General features: G+C 39.9%; 2 protein-coding genes across 5 annotated transcripts; both read left to right on the plus strand.

The window, feature by feature from the left end:
- Window positions 1–4,071: 4,071 nt before the first annotated feature.
- Window positions 4,072–6,076, plus strand: LOC143406953 (gamma-crystallin B). 3 transcript variants are annotated; one of them, XM_076865954.2, is made up of 4 exons: window positions 4,072–4,080; window positions 4,176–4,424; window positions 5,140–5,154; window positions 5,825–6,076. In XM_076865954.2, exons 1-4 carry the CDS (start codon window positions 4,072–4,074, stop codon window positions 6,074–6,076), a joined length of 525 nt encoding a protein of 174 aa, XP_076722069.2. The 3 variants fall into 3 exon arrangements, with proteins under 3 accessions (XP_076722069.2, XP_076722070.2, XP_076722068.2); XM_076865955.2 differs by lacking the exon at window positions 5,140–5,154 and adding an exon at window positions 5,633–5,642 and having other exon boundaries at window positions 4,176–4,422; window positions 5,818–6,076; XM_076865953.2 differs by lacking the exon at window positions 5,140–5,154 and having other exon boundaries at window positions 4,176–4,418; window positions 5,801–6,076.
- Window positions 6,077–12,306: 6,230 nt separating this feature from the next.
- LOC143406959 (gamma-crystallin C) lies at window positions 12,307–13,815 on the plus strand. 2 transcript variants are annotated; one of them, XM_076865965.2, is made up of 3 exons: window positions 12,307–12,315; window positions 12,415–12,661; window positions 13,547–13,815. In XM_076865965.2, the coding sequence occupies exons 1-3, from the start codon at window positions 12,307–12,309 to the stop codon at window positions 13,813–13,815; spliced, it is 525 nt and encodes a 174-aa protein (XP_076722080.2). The 2 variants fall into 2 exon arrangements, with proteins under 2 accessions (XP_076722080.2, XP_076722079.2); XM_076865964.2 differs by having other exon boundaries at window positions 12,415–12,657; window positions 13,543–13,815.
- Window positions 13,816–19,195: the final 5,380 nt, after the last annotated feature.

A 19,195-nucleotide genomic window follows, 5' to 3' on the forward strand; every position in this document is an offset into this window, starting at 1 on the left:
TACAGGCAATTGATCATAGTCTGGGATTACAATGTGACTGAATGTGCCAGAACAAAGGCTGGCTCTCTGTTCTATGTTATCTAAGCACTAAAAAAACATTATTTTTAGTTAAGCTTTTAAAAATTTTAACAGGTCCTATAAAGCCAGGGTGACTAAAGCTTGTGTTAATTTCTTTCTTCTTTTTTTTTTTTTTTTTTTAAGAAAGAGTGAGAGAGAGTGAGAAAGAGAATTTCAATATTTATTTTTTAGTATTTGGCAGACACAATATCTTTGTCTGTATGTGGTGCTGAGGATTGAACCCGGGCCGCACGCATGCCAGGCGAGTGCGCTACCGCTTGAGCCACATCCCCAGCCCAATTTCTTTCTTCTTCTGTTTCATGTCACAGCTCACCAGCTCCCAGAGGACAAGGCTATACAGATAGCAACACAGCCCACATGTGGGAGCTCCCTGAAGACTATTTCCACATCCAGGATCATCTCCTCTCAAGGATGTCTTTCTCCAAATTCCAGACCCACAAAAGATCCTGGATCTTTATAAGGCACCCATCATCCAGGAGGCAATAGCTCCCAAGGCTCAAAAGAAAAGCATATACCAGTGGGACAAATGCCCAAGTAGGCCCTCTATGAGTAGTTACAATTGATGCTGAGACATGTTTAATCCTTAAATTTCTTCTATTATTTGGGGCTGGGGATGTGGCTCAAGCGGTAGCACGCTCGCCTGGCATGCGTGCGACCCAGGTTCGATCCTCAGCACCACATACAAACAAAGATGTTGTGTCCGCCGAGAACTAAAAAAAAAAAAAAAATAAAAAAAAAAATAAAAAAAAAATTTCTTCTATTAGAACTGATCACATTCTGACCTTGTGTTCCTGATAATTTACTTTCTTTCCTAAGATTACTAGTGTCTCTGCATCAGAACCAAAGATGGAGTGTATCTATGTGACTAAAAGCACATTTCTCCAGGGTCCTAAATTATTTAAACATTATACTACAAATAAAAATCAGGGTAATTTTAAGTCAGATTAGTTTTTACTCCATGATATTTCATTATCATCCTCAAATCCTCACCTATGAATGGCACTGAATATATTCAGGCTCTTACATAAAATGGGGTTGTGAATTTTGTCTCCTTAAGGGTTCAAACTTTCAACACAGGAAAATGACCCTGTATACATCTTTTAGTGACTCCCTCAGCTGAACGGAATCCTCTCTTGGACACTGACCAGGCCTTAAGTATGGGTATGGTAGAGGGTCCAGAATGACTTCTCATTAAAAGTCTTGCTTCACCAAAACAAAACACCTTTGTGTTAAAAAGGCTAAATACAATCACCTTAATCGGTTTTATTAATCCCTTTATTTAAAAAACTACCTAGAAGAACACAAGAGCATGCCACACAGTGTAAGTAATACAACCACACATGAGTTTTACATATAGATAAATACCAAAAGGTTCACTGTGGTTGTCTCAGACAGTGAGACCAACAACAATTCTTATTTTCTCGTACAGAGGACACTGGTGCGCTGCCCAGACTCCCACTCAGGGTCAGTCACTCTTTCTCCCAGATACTGACAGCTGAAAGCTGAGTTTGTCTCAAGGAATTTCCCTCCGTTGAAGGGTGCTGTCTCATCCAAGCTCAGGCCCCTCCATAGCCACAGCTCACATCAGATGATTGGGCAATGAGGGGACACAGTCCTGGTTCCCTTACCTCAGTCCTCAAGGACTCTAGCTGGAAAGTTCCCTGTGGGATTGGCTGAGGCTCTGCTATTGCCCTGCTCCTTCCCAGCTCACACTTACAATCACACTATAGGCATCTTTTCACAATCTGATGAAAGAGGAATAAGGCTGGGTGAGCTTGGTTCTCTCATGGTTGCCTTGGTGTGTGTGTACAAGCCCCAAATGGAAGGCTCCTGTATGATCACGGCTCCCTCAAGGATGGCCCCAAAAACAGCAGAGAAGGAAATGCTCCCAGGGACAACCTTGAGGAAGTGTCCCTGCCCATCCACTTTGTGTAGAAAGAAAAGCTGACAGGTTAGGATATATATAGAATACTGAGCAGTGATGAGTGACGGATGGCTGGTTGGTCCAGGGCCAGGAAGGAGAAAGGTTAAGGACAAGCAGGTCTGGGGTAGAAATGTGTATGCAAACATAGGAGTGGGTACAAAATATGAAGATGATTGAATCCCCATATTAATGCCTATTCAGGGCATCCACCATGGAAGGCACACTAAACAACAAAGCAGAAAGAATGACTTAGGAGCAGGCATGGTGGCACATGCTTATAATCTCAGTGTTCTGAGGCTGAGACAGGAGGATGGCAAATTCAAGGCCAGCCTCCGGAACTTAATGAGTCCCTAAGCACCCTGTCTCAAAATTTAAAAATTTTAAAAGGGAATAGGAATGTAGCTCAGTGGTAAATCACCCCTGGGTTGAAACCCAATACCGCTTCCCTCCACAAATAAAAGAAAAAATGATTTGGTCATTGGCTATCAATCATTCTCTGCCATCAGCTACCCTAGTGCTGACACAATGACCTCTTGGGCAGAGCAGAGTGTTCATGGTGGCAGAGGTGAAGGTTAGGCCTTAGCTCCCACATGGCCAAGGCAAAATCAGCTACTGTCTCTGTACAATGTCCAATCTGCCAGCAAGAAGGACCAACTGTGCCTCAATGTGGCCCATACCTTGAAGAGACCAATCAGCCACTTGATGATGAGCTGAATACCTGGATTCCCTTTCTCCTTGGAAGGGATAATGACTCACCCTGATAGGAATCAATGCATACCCCAGGTATGGGTTTACCTTTCTTGCCCTGAAGGGTCTTAGCCAGTAAACCTACTGCATGCTACATAAATAATACATGCTTATGATTAACAACCAAATTTTCAAAGAATAAGTACTGAAAAATGTAGCATCGTTTTTACATTTTTGCAAAATCTCTTTAATTGCCATGTAGCCTCTGGAAAAACAACGCTGCCCATCCATGAAGGAATGAGAGTGAATAAAAGGCAAATGACATCTTAGTATTATTTTGAAAACTGTCTTGGTGGTATGAACGGTTTGAAATTGTCTCAGGGACCCAAAGGGTTCACTACACTGTGAGATCCACATTTTCCAGAAGCCAGACAGGCTAGCCTGGATGCTGTTCAGCATCTAAGTCCAAGGACCTGGATGGGAGATACTTCTGCAGAACTTCTTACACTACTCAAACTGCCCTTGTCAAGAAAGCAAGGGTTTTAATGATTTTTTAAGAAGAAAGATCTTAAGACATTTGAAGAAGAGATGGAATGGCAAAGAGGAAACAGAATTTGGGCAGCCACAGCAGAAAGAAGCATTTAGGACCTTAGGGAGATGAGAGGAATGCAGGAAGATCACAATTATCTGCTTTCCTTCCAGTATTGCGGTCCCACTAAATGTGTGTGCCAAGGAGTGTGCCAAACCTCTGTTCTAGGGCTCAAGGCTAAATGAACAAGAGAGACTCCCCTGCCTCCAGGAGCCTATGAATTCCAGTCTACTAATAATTCTATTCAAGGTGATTCCCCAAGTAACAGTGATGATCATGGAATCTTGAATTCTAAGTAAGCTTTATGCTTTTCAAAACACTTTCACAGATTACAGATTACTTCTCTTGATTCCCTCTTCCTTAAGATTCCCTCTTCCTTATTACTTAAATTCAAGTTTTTTAAAAAGTTAAAAAAACAAAACACCGGTCCCTGAGTGCTAAATATGATCACCTTTGAGAAGTCAATTAAGCACAGTAAACTATAAAATAAAATCATAGGGATAGAGTTTCGCTCTCCCTTTTGCTCAACGAAAAGAGTAAAGACTCTTTTCACTTTGGTGGCAACAACAGCTTTAGTGAATTAGAGCAACTCGAACCTACCAGAAAGAATGAGAGTAAACCATTCAGCCAACCCCAGTTGGGGGAGGGAGAGCGCGGAGCTTGCAAATCCCCTCACTCCCGCAATGGGCCCTTTTGTGTGATTTCCTGTGGAGGCAGCAGTCAGGGCTGCTATATATACAGCGATGCAGAGATCCACAGTACCCAGAGAACGTCCCTGTTTGCCCTCTCCAACATGGGAAAGGTGAGTCCTGGGTGGGGGCCTAACGCTCCATCTTGGCCCTGGTGTAGCATCCTCAGTGGGGGCAAATCGCTCATGCTTCCACTCTTTCTTTGCAGATCACTTTCTACGAGGACCGGAGCTTCCAGGGCCGCTGCTATGAGTGCAGCAGCGACTGCCCCAACCTGCAGACCTATTTCAGCCGCTGCAACTCCATCCGCGTGGACAGCGGCTGCTGGATGCTCTATGAGCGTCCCAACTACCAGGGCAACCAGTACCTAGTGCGGCGCGGGGAATACCCCGACTACCAGCAGTGGATGGGCCTAGGCGACTCCGTCAGCTCCTGCCGCCTCATCCCCCAAGTGAGTGTGGCTCTGTCTGCGACATTGGCTTCTGGAAATAAAAACCATGTAAAGGCATTATCTTAGGGAGGGACTGGGGGTGTAGTTCAATGGTAGAGCACAAGCTCAGTATGCTTGAGTTTCATCTCCAGCACCAAAAACAAACAAAACCTTATCTTAAACATAATAGTTCCAACTACAGAGCAGGAAGTGGAAATGCTTAGCAAAGTGGAAATGCTTAGCGAGCGCAGGCCCATGTACACAGATACCTTATACGGAAAGCCTTTCTTCATGAACTCGGTGGTGGGATTTTTTTAAAAAGTCATGTTCCCAGATTTTACATCTTACGTGCAATCAAAAATTAAGAAAACAAAAATCAAATCAGAAAAAATCAGTATATTGGGGAGATGGAATTTACTATTTGTTCAAGATATAATTGCCTAAAGTGTTCATTCCAAGCCATATAAAGTTAGAAATCAAATGAATCAAAATTTATGAGTACAATCTGGAGCTGTTCACTTGACTAAAAATTCTCTAATTTGTTTGGCCTTACTTTTCTCCTTGATGATTCCTCTTATCTTCTGGTTTCTATTCCAGTGCAGAGATCAGTAACTAATTAGCTCACTTAAAGATATAAATCAGAGGAAAAAACAATCCCAAACAAACGTTTGAGATTCAGTATTTTCTGGAAAGTGATTGCCGAGTATTTAGAAAAGGGGAGTGTGGGAGGTATGAGATATAGTGCCATCAAGTCAGAGTTCATTAAGGCGATTCTAGCTGCCCAGGAAAATGGCTAAGTTGAGGATAAGAGGCCAGGGAGGGAGCTGAGGAGTCATTTGGTTTGAGATTTGAACCCAAACTGCAGATATGAAAAACAGGGATGAGGGAAACATGTCATCTTCTCTGTCACAGGAGCTTCATAATCCTATGCTCCAAAAAATACATGAAAATCAGTATATCAATCTTACAGAAAATAGATACATGTTGATATTTTTCCAAACAAATGCTGATATAATTTTAACAACAGTAATATATCAAATGATACCTTCCCTCCCAATGACTCTCACTTTTCTCCTTTGAGAAGCGCTGTCTCAAAAAACCAAGCACTAAAATGAAGTGGTAAATTTTATTTTAAGCATATCTTAATACCTGAGGATGGGGGCTGGTGGGTGGAGGCTGAAAAGCTGCCAAGCTGCGTCCTTGCTTTGACCATGGATCACTAGGTTCATTAGCAGTGAGCTACAGGTGGCTCCTGAGTTCTGAATACCGCAATATGATTGTTCTGGAAGCAAACTTGGATCCAGAGCATTTCTGGACAGGTGTACCCATGGAAGCATGGGGCTTGGAACTTTAGTTTCTCTGTTTGTGTTGATTTGCCTTTTCTTTCCTGTCTGCCCTCCCAGCACTCTGGCACTTACAGAATGAAGATCTACGAGAGGGATAACTTTAGAGGACAAATGTCAGAGGTCACAGACGATTGTCTCTCTCTTCAGGACCGCTTCCAGCTCAATGAAATCCACTCCCTCAATGTGCTGGAGGGCTGCTGGGTCCTCTATGAGATGCCTAGTTACAGGGGACGGCAGTACCTGCTACAGCCAGGGGAATACAGGAGATATCTTGACTGGGGAGCTGCAAATGCCAAAGCTGGGTCTTTAAGACGAGTCATGGATTTTTATTGAAGTATTAACATTCTCCACTTTTCTCCTTTAGAATCTAATAAAGAATGTAGCTTGTGATTCTGGCACTAATAGAGTCCTGTCTTTCTTTCAGTCTATTAAGCATTCATGAGGAGTAACGGCACTAGGCCAAACATAATAGCATGTTTTCAAGATGGGAAGCAACTGCTTATAAAGGGAATAATGCGGAGAACAGTATTTCTGGCATGTTCTGATGACTAAAATATACAGGCTCAAAGAAAAGTTCCATTCAACTGGGCTAAAGCAATCTGTGATTGTTTCATAAGGATATATCTGCGGCTACAATAATAAATAAGTAAGTACTTATTGAAGCACCTCAAGTTATTCCTTCAGGTTGGCCCCATTGCTATCCCTGATGAGGAGTCATTTGCAGCAGCTAGACTCTTTATTTTAATTTTGTAAATAAACAAGCTTGTCTTACCCATTGCCCTTATCCTGCTAATAGCCACCATCCCTTCTGTCCCAAATCCATTTCCCCTCTTTCCTCCATGAGTTTTGCAATCCAAATATAATTCACTGCCTCTTTACCTTATGAACTCTGTAGAAGATTTAATGGCATTTTCCAAAAACACATACCCATGAAGAAACTCAGTCTTATATCATTTTAATAGGAAATAATGTACTATGAGTAATATATAGAAAATATTGCTGAATAGAAAATAAGCACTCTAAATTTTCTGGAGAAGCCTGTGTGACTGCATATTTGTTCCCCTTAGTTTTTCAAAGTGAATTAAAGTGGGTAGTAAAACTTATAATAATAAATTTAAAAATAAGTGGATGAGGAAATTGAGTGAGAGGAAAAACAAAAATGAAGATGAGATGGAACCAAGAGTGAAGTTCAAACTCAAGTTGTGAACTGGAACATGCTAAGTTAAGTGTAGATAGATACAGATTTTGCTCAAGCAGCCAAGGCAGAGAAGGAAACAAGATCAGTTTCATAACTCACAGAGTTTAGAAGACAAATACATTAATCAGGACAAGCTTCATTATCCCCAGTACCAACACCTAAAAGAAAGTTTTCTTGTAAGTCCTGGTAAAGAGGATATTGAGTAAACAACATCCCTAAAAACATCCTGTGTGAATAAATAAGGTTCTTGGGGCTGTTTCTTGTGAAGTTCATCAAGGAAACAGATGACTTCAGGTCAAAATTCTTTGAAAGTATCCCATCCTTTGAGGTTCTAATGAATTGACCCAAATCCCACCTCACATGGCATATAAACAGAGTGAACATGTAATCTTTGTCTTAAACTGGGTCACTTCTGACCCATTATTAATATTCACACTGGGTCAAGAAGCACAAATTAAGATTTTTCTGGGAAAACCAGGACTCATGGATAGCCTATTGTATACATATATTACATGTGAAGGTTCTTTCCCTGGAAAATAGCTTGATTTGGGGCTGGGAATATGGGTTGATGGTATAGCACTTGCTTGGCATGTATGAGGCCCTGGATTCAATCCCCAGCATTAAAAAAAGAAGAAGAAGAAAGAAAAAAAGTAGTTCAATTCTCAGATTATTTTGTATTAACTATTCCTAAAGCCCAGCTTTTTTAACCTTTAAACTCCCAAAGGTAGTGTTGGTTTCCTGGAGACATTAATCAGAGTCCTCTATTTGCTAATAGTGATATAGGGAACATGAACATGGTTTTATTTATTTATTTCATAGTATTTGCTTAGAAAACATAAAATCATAGACTTTAGAAATGGAAATTATACTGAAACACCTGAACTGGAAGTACATAAAAATTAGAATTCCTGAATTTCTTTAATCAAATCATTATTCTTAAAAATTATTCTTTAAAATTGGTTGTTCCTACTCCTGATATCTAGGAAAAGAGAAAGTTGCTCTCCCCTTAATCCCAACATGAAGAGAAAGTCACCTGGGGAATGACCTGGGGAAGAGATATGCCCAAACCCACTCCTAATTCTACCCTTTACTCCTTTCTCTCCCTCCTCTCTCTAGTGCAAATGCTGGGACCTCAGAGAGTTGAATGGGAGGAGGAACTAAAATGAACCAAGAATTTGAGACAACTCCAGTTCAACCTACATGCTGTACACTCTAAATACTGCCCCCCCCATACACACACACAGGTATTTCCAAGTCCAGACTTAAAACTTTCTCTTCTTTTTTTCCCTCTCTTTTCGCCCTTTGAATCTGCAATATCTTCTTGCCCATTTAATCTTACTAAAATGTCCACCAAACAATGAAACCAGAGTAGAAGCTACTACATAAATGAGTGCCAAATATTGCCATACTGAGTTATGTCCCCAAAGGGGTCTCATCATGAGCTTTTTCCTTAATCTTCCCACCATGCTACTACGGGGTTAGGTCCTGACGTTAATATGTGTTCTTTTCCTCTTCCCTTTGAAACTTGGGAGTTCAAATTTTCTTCTTTGTGGGAAAATTTGAACTCACCTATTGCTTAGACAAGAAGAAATATATCGTCAATTTGTTCCAAGGGGTATCCTATAGGAGTCTAGCAAAGGCAGGTCAGTGATTACTCCTCTCTTCTTGCCACTGGTTGTATGGTCATCAGAGATAAACTGAGAAAGAGAACCAGAGGCCAGTTTCTTGTCCAGTCTCTTTGTTTGGGACACTTTGATCTACATGGTCACCACCCAAATGATCTATGATTATTTAACCAAGCATGTATTTAATACAAACACCACATTAATTGCTAAGAAGCAGAAAGGTAGACGATAAAATCAACTGCTATCTGGGCCTCAGACACCAGCAAAACTCTGAGAATTGCTGCTGCTGTTGCAACACTAGTTGGTCATTTTACAAGACAAAAAAACTAAACAGTTAAAATGACTGCAGAGTCGAGGGCTTTGGAGACCACACAACATTTTTGTTTTCTTCCTTTTGCTTACTCTTCTCCACCATTATAAAAGCCCATTAGATAGATGAAGCATGGAGTGTGTCATTCTACACACGGAAGGTTGCCAATGCTGAACTTAGATTTGAATGATACCATATGAGCTCCTGTGAGCTGAGCATTGGAAATCAGTCCCAGGGACTATTATGACAATGAATTTCAGACTAGAGAAAAACATTCATTCATTTCCCACCACCACCCTAAGCATTTACAGAGTAAAATTTATGTGCCAAATTGTTTTGTCAATTAGTGAGAATATTAAAACAAAGATAGTCCCTGCCCTCCTGTGGGCTCCCCATATCTATTTTGAGGGCGTGATCTCTAAACAAAATAATCAAATAAGTGAAGGTTACTGTTAACAGTGGTATGAACACAATACTTGGGGACCAAGGGAACCATATTAAATTCAACCCAGAAGATTAGAAAAGGTTCTAGAAAATCTTTACAGTGGAATTGATGCATGAGCTGAGCTTCGAATAAAGGGTAACATTCCTCTGGGTGAAAGGTAGAGAATTGGTGTCTCCATGAGAAAGATCATTATATTGAAAACCAAGAGCAATGTGAAAATAACATCATGTGTTTGGGAAATGACAAGTGGTTCAGTGTGATTGGACAGTGTGGCAAGAGACAGAGGAGGTCATGCCTAGTGCTAAGAAATCAGGACTTGATCATGATGGCAACAGGAGTCAGGGAGCGTTTGGAACAGATGAGCATGTAACTTGATGTGTTTTATTCCCATCATCCCAGCATCTTAGCAGAGTGCATAGCAGAGGAGGCAAGACTAGGCAGAATCGGGAGACTGATAAAAATCACCAAGATAGAATAAGGACCCTAAATACCCTTCTTTCTTCTTCACCATTAAAACCCTTGCTCCCTTGGGGAGAGCGAATTGAGTAGGGTAAGGCATAATGCAGAACTATCCTAGCATCCCACTGTCTGTTTCCTGGGACTTGAGATGCTGGACAGCATCCAAACCAGACTGTTGGTAATGTAGATCTCATAGTGTGGTATGGGGACCTTTGGAGTTCCCAAGACATTTTCAAAGTATTCATGAATACCAATTTGTCAGGACAAATTTCAAAATGATTTTGAGATGTTATTTGCCTGTTTTACCAGTGTGTGATTTAAGCGCTGGTAACCTTGCTTTGGTTCTCCAAATTTTGTAGAACAAGAAATAGTGCTACAAAGCAGAGTATGTTTCTGTCTACAAGTTTAAAGAGAATCTTAGTAGAGATGCTAATAAGGCCTTACCCGGGGATGGCTAAAACACATGATGTCCTTCTCAAAAAATGAAGGAATAAATCGCAGAAGTATATTTTTAAATTTGGTCCAAGAACTAATTGGTGCTGGTTAAAAATACAGGGGTCTTGTTCTGATCTAATGATGTCAAATCTTGGGACTGGTAATTTGCATTTTCTTTTCTTTGTAGTAATTTGCATTTTTAACAAGCAAGGTGATTCTTTTTGGGAGAATGGGTACTGGGGATTGAACTCAGGGCACTCTACCACTGAGTCACATCCCCAGCCCAAATTTTTGTATTTTATTTAGAAACAGGGTCTAGTTGTTTAGCACCTGGCTTTTTTGCTGAGGCTGTCTTTGAACTTTCAGTCCTCCTGTCAGCCTCCCAGTAGCTAGGATTATAGGCATGCACCATGGTGCCTGGCACAAGGTGATTCTTAGGTATAACAGAGTTTTTAAAAACTAAAATCCCTTCCAAACCTAACTTTGTTTTTTAAACTCACCCCCCCCCCCAAAAAAAAAAGACTTTGTAGAGAATAATTGTCTCAGGAATCCTTGAGATTCTTAATCTTTAAGAGAGATAAGTAGGCTGAAGTTTTCCTTGATGATGTCACTCACTTCATTATCAGTATCGATGTCACTAGGATTACTAAAGCTCATTTGTGCCTGGTATGTGCCATACACATTATACACATAATCCCATTTACTCATGCCAAAGTCCTTTAGCTTAAAACCACCAGGAATATGCCTGTCTTTAAACAAGTTAGGCTTATGACTGGTTGTGTCCTGGGAGAACTCACATGATGGGGAAGACTGGAATGTTTTCCGTGAGAAGAGGTTGAAAGGAACCTATTCTAGGACTTGTACTTGGGTTGTGTGATTTGGGGAAGGGTTTAAAAAGTGGGGGTTCACTCTTGATTAGATATTATCATAAAGCAGGATTAACTTTATGATTGGTTATCTCTACAAATCTTTGGAAGAGAAGGCTAGAATGAGGATAATTATAATTGACAAGTAGCAGTTAATTATTTTGGCTGAGAAGGGGGTGTTTGTTATTCTGTGGGTGACACATCAACTTTATTTATGCCTGAGTTTAGACAAAATGGTGAAGTGGCCTTATTTCCTCTCATTTTATCATGTCTCAGAGTAATCTTGCCAGAAGTTGGCACTTCATGGGATTGTTCATGTCTAATAGAAGAGTCAGCATGGCTTAGCTGAAGCTTCTGAATGTCAGAGGCTGCTCCTCTTTTGCTTTCTTCCTCATTCTTCATATTCTCTCTCCCAAGTAATTTGTGCTTTGAGAAGTTTGTGCTTTTCCATGGCCAGGCCATGCTGCTATTCAGTGGACTTGAGTCAGGACAGCCCCAGTCCAAAAGTCCCACTCTTACCTGGGAAGAGCTTCCTCTGCCCTTGGAAAAAGGGGAAGCCATCCATAAAGTCATGCACTTCTCAGTCTTGGGCCCCACGACCACAGTAACCTTTGCTCTGTTTCTTATAACAAGTTAATAGACTTACATAGGGTGCACCCACCAAACTAGGCATTAATAACTATGTTTTAAAGCATAAGGTCAACAAAATCAGAAACAGTCAAGAGATCTGAATCTAGATTTGTGTCCTGCATTGATCAGCAACTTATGTAAAGAAAAATAAATAAATAAATAAAAACTAAGATAGGCCAGCCTCTGTCATCTAAAAATATCAGGAAAATTCTCTCTCAGAATTCAAACCTCCCAGAATTCTGGAGATACTTCCACAGAGGCACAGATTTTTCCCAGGAGACTCACGAGGTATAATGGAATCAAAGTGTAGAAACATGAATTTTAGGTCAAAAGTTCAGACTGGTGAGCTGATAAATTTAGAAAACAGTAAGAATCCAAATAAAAGCGACACAGAGCAGCACATACAGGATAGCGTTAGAATATACCAGAGAACGAGGGCAAATCTTTAATCACTGCCCCTGAATGCAGCGTGCAAAAGGGATCCATAAAATCCCCTTATCACCCTCCCTGGCCCCTTTTGTGTTTTCCTGCCAACGCAGCAGGCCTCCTGCTATATAGACCTGCCGGGGTTGGCGGTGGTCTGTGTCAACTGGCCATGGGGAAGGTAAGCCCAACACAAGTTAAAGAAAAATAAAGAAAGAGGAAACAAAGCCTTTGTGCTTTGGGAACAAATGATTTCATTTAAATTGCTTTTCCTTTGCAGATCACTTTCTACGAGGACCGGGGCTTCCAGGGCCGCCACTATGAGTGCAGCAGCGACTGCCCCAACCTGCAGACCTACTTCAGCCGCTGCAACTCCATCCGCGTGGACAGCGGCAGCTGGATGCTCTATGAGCAGCCCAACTACCAGGGCAACCAGTACCTAGTGCGGCGGGGGGAATACCCCGACTACCAGCAGTGGATGGGCCTAGGCGACTCCATCAGCTCCTGCCGCCTCATCCCCCAAGTGAGTCCTGCTGCCTAAGGGGCCTCACTGTTTTATTGATGTGGGTTTGAGGGAAAGAATTTTCCCTTTAAAAGTTAAGTGGGCTTTAGACACTTGCCTGGGCCTAGATGTGTACAGGCATGCAAACAAAGAAAAAAAGAACTCAGAAGTGTCCGTTTTATTTTTAATTTCTGTCACCATTAGGTCAAAGTTGTTTGTGACAAATGTAATATCATAATGAGATACAAAACAAAACTTGCAGATGGAAAGCTGGCTGGGCATAAGAAGGCACTGTTTCTAGCAAATATAATTTTTATCTATATGAAAGGAATTTCTAATAAATTAATTAAACACATTGTACTATAGACTTGAAAACTCAGTTTATCAAGATAGGTTATGGAAAGGTAGTATCCAAGTTTGGAAAAGTCTTTTAATTTGGAAATGACTATTTAAACCAAAGTTTCACTGAATTACATGATTTTTTAAATCTGAAATCTACTGATAAGTTTATATATGTGTTAATTGGAAGATATTATCTTACTAAGAGAATACTAGTCAAAATAGACTATTTGTTTTTGCCCCAAGTATAGGTTTAAGCTAATACAAGGAGTTAGTAATCAAGATATTTGAGTTTGTAATCAATTCTCAGAATCTGAACCTCTTTAAAACCCATCTCCTAGATTAAAAAAAAAAAAAAAAAGGAAAGAAAGAAACTAAGTATATGAATATCTGTTAAATGATAACAGAAAACTTCCATGTGCAGCCCTTGCAGCAGTTTTGGAGTCTCAGATTCTATATTCACAACAACAACAACGCGCCCCGGCCTCCAGATTCATGTGGTGTTTGGATGAATTGTGGAAGAGACTCACTTGCTTTTTCCCATTCTTCTTTTTGTGGATGGAACAGGCAGGCTCCCACCGAATACGGCTATATGAGAGGGAAGACCACAAGGGCCTCATGGTGGAGCTGACCGAGGACTGCTCCTGTATCCAGGACCATTTCCACCTCAATGAGGTTGGCTCCCTCCATGTGCTGGAGGGCTGCTGGGTCCTCTATGAGATGCCCAACTACAGGGGACGGCAGTATTTACTGCGGTCCCAAGAGTACAGGCACTACCAGGACTGGGGAGCCATGGACACTAAGGCAGGCTCTTTGAGAAGGGTGGTGGATTTATACTAAAATAGGTTAACACTTCCATTTTCTCATTTTGGAACCTAATAAAGTATTTAGTCTGTATCGTCAGCAACTGCTTGACTTCTGTTTTCTTTAATTGTGTGCAAATCAAGCCACCTGTACATGTTAAAGTTTAAGAGATGTGGGGCACTCCTGTAACTCTAGCTATTTGGGAAGCTGAGGTAGGAGGATCTCAAGTTAGAAGCCTGGGCAACTTTGTAAGACCCTGTCTCAAAATGTTTAAAAGAGGAAATATAGCTCAGTGATAGAGCATTTGCCCTGAGTTCAATCTCCAATATAGGAAAGGAAAAAAAGAAAGAAAGAAAAAGAATGGGGGAGGGACCTGTTCAAGAACTTGTGAGTTTGAACAAGTCCCATAAGTTGGAGGGGGGCGTGTCAGAGCCAGAGACATGGCAACTGGTGAATGCAGTGAATATAGAAAATGTGATACACACACACACTCAGTCACACACACACACACACACACACACACACACACACACATATATATACCACATATATACATACACAGTGGACTTTACTCAGCCAAAAAGAAGAACTAAATTGTGTCATTTGCCAGAAAGTGGATAGAACTTGAGAGCATTATGTAAACAAAATAAGCCAAACTCATAAAGTCAAGGGTCAAATGTTGTCTCTCATATGAGGAAGATAGAAAAAAGAAAAAAAGAAAAAAAAAAAAAGACAGGTTGAGGCGGGGAAGGTGAAGTCTCATGAAAATAGAAGGGAGACCAGTAGAGAAAGGCAATTATGGGAGAAGGAATAAGGAAAGAAGAGATATCGGGAAATGAAAGTGACCAAATTATATTGTTATATTGTGTGCAAGTACAAATGTGTAATAATGAATCCTACTATTACGTATAATTATATGGCACCAATAAAATTTTGTAAAAAGCTAGAGACATGGGAGAGAGCAATTGCTGGGAAAAGAAGCATTCAGCTGAGGGCCTTGAAGAACAATATTCTAGAAGTTTCTTTCTTTCTAGAAGTAGTTGGAAACCCCAAAAGACAGAACCAAACAAGTTGTGAGGGCAAATTCAACTTGGCAAAAATCCTAACTAGACTATATAAGGAACTGTAGTTTTATTCACTTTCAAATACTATACTATGGGGGCTGGGGATGTGGCTCAAGTGGTAGCGCGCTCGCCTGGCATGCGTGCGGCCCGGGTTCGATTCTCAGCACCACGTACAAACAAAGATGTTGTGTCTGCCGATAACTAAAAAATAAATATTAAAAAAATTCTCTCTCTCTCTCTCTCTCTCTCTCTCTCTCTCTCTCCTCTCTCACTCTCTCTTTAAAAAAAAAAAAAAAAATACTATACTATGTAACTAAGGCCAGGGCTGCCAATGATCATTGTTGTGCTTTTGTACAAAGTTACAGGCCCTAGACCTTCTTCAAAAACAGTTCCCCTGAGTGTGACTCTTGGCCAGTACTGGCCTTGGGCCAAACATGCAGAAACTGAATGGACATAGCATGGCACCCAGGCAATCCAAGTATATGCCACAAACAAAAAGATCTTTAACTCCAAAAAATAGGCTCAATTTAAAGGCATGTTAGAGAAATTTCTATCAATTTCATATAAAATAAATTATATACAAATATATAATAATTATAATTTCTCTTAATGTCATAATTTTATATGAAACTGTAATCTGCTTGATTACAAGCAAAGTCCTGCAAATTAAAAAATTAAAATCTCTTTAGCATTATAAAATTAATTTGTTTTAACTTGAATTTTCCCTTCAAAGTAAAAGCTCTCTATAATCTTACTACTTAAAAAATTCCATAAAGAAGTAGAAGGCTCTTTCTGATACTCTTCATTGCTAACCCCAGTTTCCACTTGGGGGCACTCTTCTAGAAATCTTCCCTTGTTTATATAGATACCTTGTGAAACATGTGCTTCTTTTCTTTATGAAAATGAAATCATGCCGTACATATTAGTCTGCAACTTACTTGTAAAGTGGAATATAATATGGACATGTACCTAGGTTAGAATCAATCTCATTCTGTTTCATGGCAGAATGACATCCCATTCCAGAGGTCCCCTAAATTATTGCACCCTTTCTCCATCGCCATAAGGATTTTCCATTGTTGCTTTTATATATAATGCTGCAAACAATATCATTGTACATGTTCTCTTATCTTGACATGGCATAATTTCAATAGAATAGAAACCTAGAAGTGACACTTCCTGCTCATTGTGCAAGTTTATATTTTCTTTTAAAAGACCGCCTAATTATTAGATACTAGGGATCCTGACTTCTCTGAGATAGGATCTTTTTATTTGAGCATCTATTATGGACTAGGTATACATGGCACTGAGGGTGAAAATAGCCACCTAAATGAACAAATGGTATTATGTTTTTTGCCACAGAGTTCTATAATAGAAGAAAGTGTAAGTATTAAATCTAGCTAGTAATATCTAATTATTATTTAAGTCAAGCACATATCAAGTGCAAAATAATACAGATTAATCACTTATTCATTGAATACTTTCACTAAATATTTTTAAATCACTTCATGACAAATTTTTATGGAAAATTAAATGGAGTAATATTTATTTATATATTTATCCTGTTATGTGCTATATTTGTTAACATTTGGGTTGGGAAAATGTTTTCCTGACATGACATACATATTTAATACTTCCTTATGCATCTTACCTTTCTACATTTCTTCTTTTTTTTTTTCCTGCTATAGAATAATATCTCCAGTGGAAAAAGTTTCTAGTGAGTAGGAAACACTGTCCTCGCTATGATAGTTGGGTAACAGCGGAAGAGTTGTATTGCAGGAACAACCACTTCCTGTCTTTGATTCTTTGGCTGGGGAACAGGAGGTCAAGAAGGAGCTTGTCCCAGGTTCTCTCCCTCTGCCACCTCCAGCTGATCCTCCTCCCATCCCACCTCCATCTCCTACCTTTATTCCCTTTCATTCACTTCTCCAGTACACAGGTCTTGGGGTACCAGCAAAGTGAATCCTCCAATACCCCCCCATTCTATAGGAAGGGAGGAATTTCAACAAGATCCAGTGCTGCCAGCTCCTTGTGCTAAAATTATCTAAGGTCCACTTGTAAATCTTCTAAGGAACGAAAAATCCTAAAAATAATCCAAATATTTTGTAAACAACTTATTTTTTTTATTTTTCTCCCACAAAATTAAAGTGAGTTTGCCACCCAACATGAAAATGTCCTCTTTTTTCTTGAGACTTTCAAAAGAGAAATACTAAGGAACCAGTTTCCCATCACTTTTATAGTCAGGTTTGTGCCTTTCTTGGTGAATCATATATCTTAGTGAAGGGTTTTGAAGAACAATAAATATTAATGATAGTTAACAATTTAGGTGGCAGATAGGGATGAAGGTGCCTGGGTAATACCACTTTATTCAACGTGAAATGTCATGTGACAAAAAGAGGATGACAGTTTTATAATAGAAGCTGTTAATAAAGAACATTATCTTGAAGTTTTTTAAAAATAGCTCAATCACATAGGCAGCTTCTATTCTGAACAAGAAGCCTATTATTACAATACTTATGAAGAAACAGATGTTCTGTTACACTAAATAACACACTCATAGCTAGTCAGAAGTAAGGATAAGACTGCAGCTCAATTTGTCTGATGTCCCTAAGTCCATGTTTGTTCTAATATGGGGAGTTCTATGGAGGAATCATTTCTGAAATAATTCTAGGATAGAATTTATCCTAGAATCTTCAGAATTTATAATGATTTGAAAACATTGTAACAAGAAGATCCACCACCCCAAATTCTTACCTTATTTTTCACATAATTTCAATCAAGCAGTTCTCAACATTTTAGATTTCCCAGGCCAATTTTCTTCAAATGGGTACATAATATTGCCAACTTGTATTTTGTTGGGCAAAGACATTTAAAACATAAAAACAAAAGAAGAAATTAAAAACTAAGTACCATCTATTCTTATATCATTTTATAAAAGACAGTTGTAAGAGGGCATTTTAGACCCCAAATTACAAAAGTTTCTACTAACATACACTGCAGTCCAGGAAAGAATTCTTTTTTTTTTTTTTTTTTAAAGAGAGAGTGAGAGAGGAGAGAGAGAGAGAGAGAGAGAGAGAATTTTTTTAATATTTATTTTTTAGTTATCGGCGGACACAACATCTTTGTTTGTATGTGGTGCTGAGAATTGAACCCGGGCCGCACGCATGCCAGGCGAGCGCACTACCGCTTGAGCCACATCCCCAGCCCCCAGGAAAGAATTCCTGGAAACTTTGACACGATGTATAGATTTCTCAATTGGTAAAAAAAAAAAAAAAAAAACTGGCCAAAGTTGAGCAGATTTGAAAACTCTTGTTTTGAGTTGCAAGTCAATGCCTTTGGGTGCCAGGGAGATGGTGTCAATAAGTGAAACACTTCCGTTAAGACAACAGGAATGCTGTGGAGTATGTCGAACTGTGAACAGTGTGAACCAATACAAAGCATTATAAAAACCATCTACACACTGCACTAGCCAAACAAAACATCTAACCATGGACACTGTAGTAATTCCCCATGTATCTTCTCTCCCCACCAGGAAATGCCGTGGCACTAGGTATACACACACACACACACACGCACGCACGCACGCACGCACGCACACACACACACACACATACGCACGCACACAATCTTCCTATGGAGCCTGTGAATGTGAGAAAAGAAACTCTGACAATGACGAACATTAAATTTTCTTTCCATCCTAATGGAATGGGACTTAGCTTCATAAAATATTTTGAGTTCTAGAAAATAAGAAGAATGGTATTTTTATGTGCTTCGTTTTGTAGACTATTATTTCCACTAACTATACAAATGATTGACCCAGCAAATCCCTAACCTGAACAAGTCTCTTTCACCATCACTTTTGTTTGAAACCACCCAAAAATGTAGGCAATGTTACTGGACTAGACAGAGCTCAAGACCATAGTGCCTGTCCTTCATCATTGCTTCCCCCTCCAATGACAGTCCCCATTAGTTATCCCAGGCAAATTGTGAAGAGCTCTCTACCATAGCTTCTGTGCCACCACTGTAAGGATTCTCGGGCCTCATGTTTATCTAGCACACTATGTACAACTAGAACTTAAGTCTTACACACATTTGTCACTCCTGGAACTTTCTGTAGAACATTTAATCAAGCTACATTTTGGCCTGAGCCATTAGCTTTTAAGCTCTATGAGAAATCTGGGGTGCTTTCTTGTTTCTTCGGTGCCAGGCTGATACACAATCTGCTCTCTTCCTGATCAAAGAAAAATCCAAGTTCAAATCCCCCTGATTGGATTTTCCATATGCATCGTATATTTCAGCTGTAATTTCATGTCAACAAGGGCAGTGGTCCCCACAAGTGTCCCCACTGTGCTTTT

The sequence above is a fragment of the Callospermophilus lateralis genome, chromosome 9, assembly GCF_048772815.1.
Source record: "Callospermophilus lateralis isolate mCalLat2 chromosome 9, mCalLat2.hap1, whole genome shotgun sequence".
NCBI lineage: Eukaryota > Metazoa > Chordata > Mammalia > Rodentia > Sciuridae > Callospermophilus > Callospermophilus lateralis.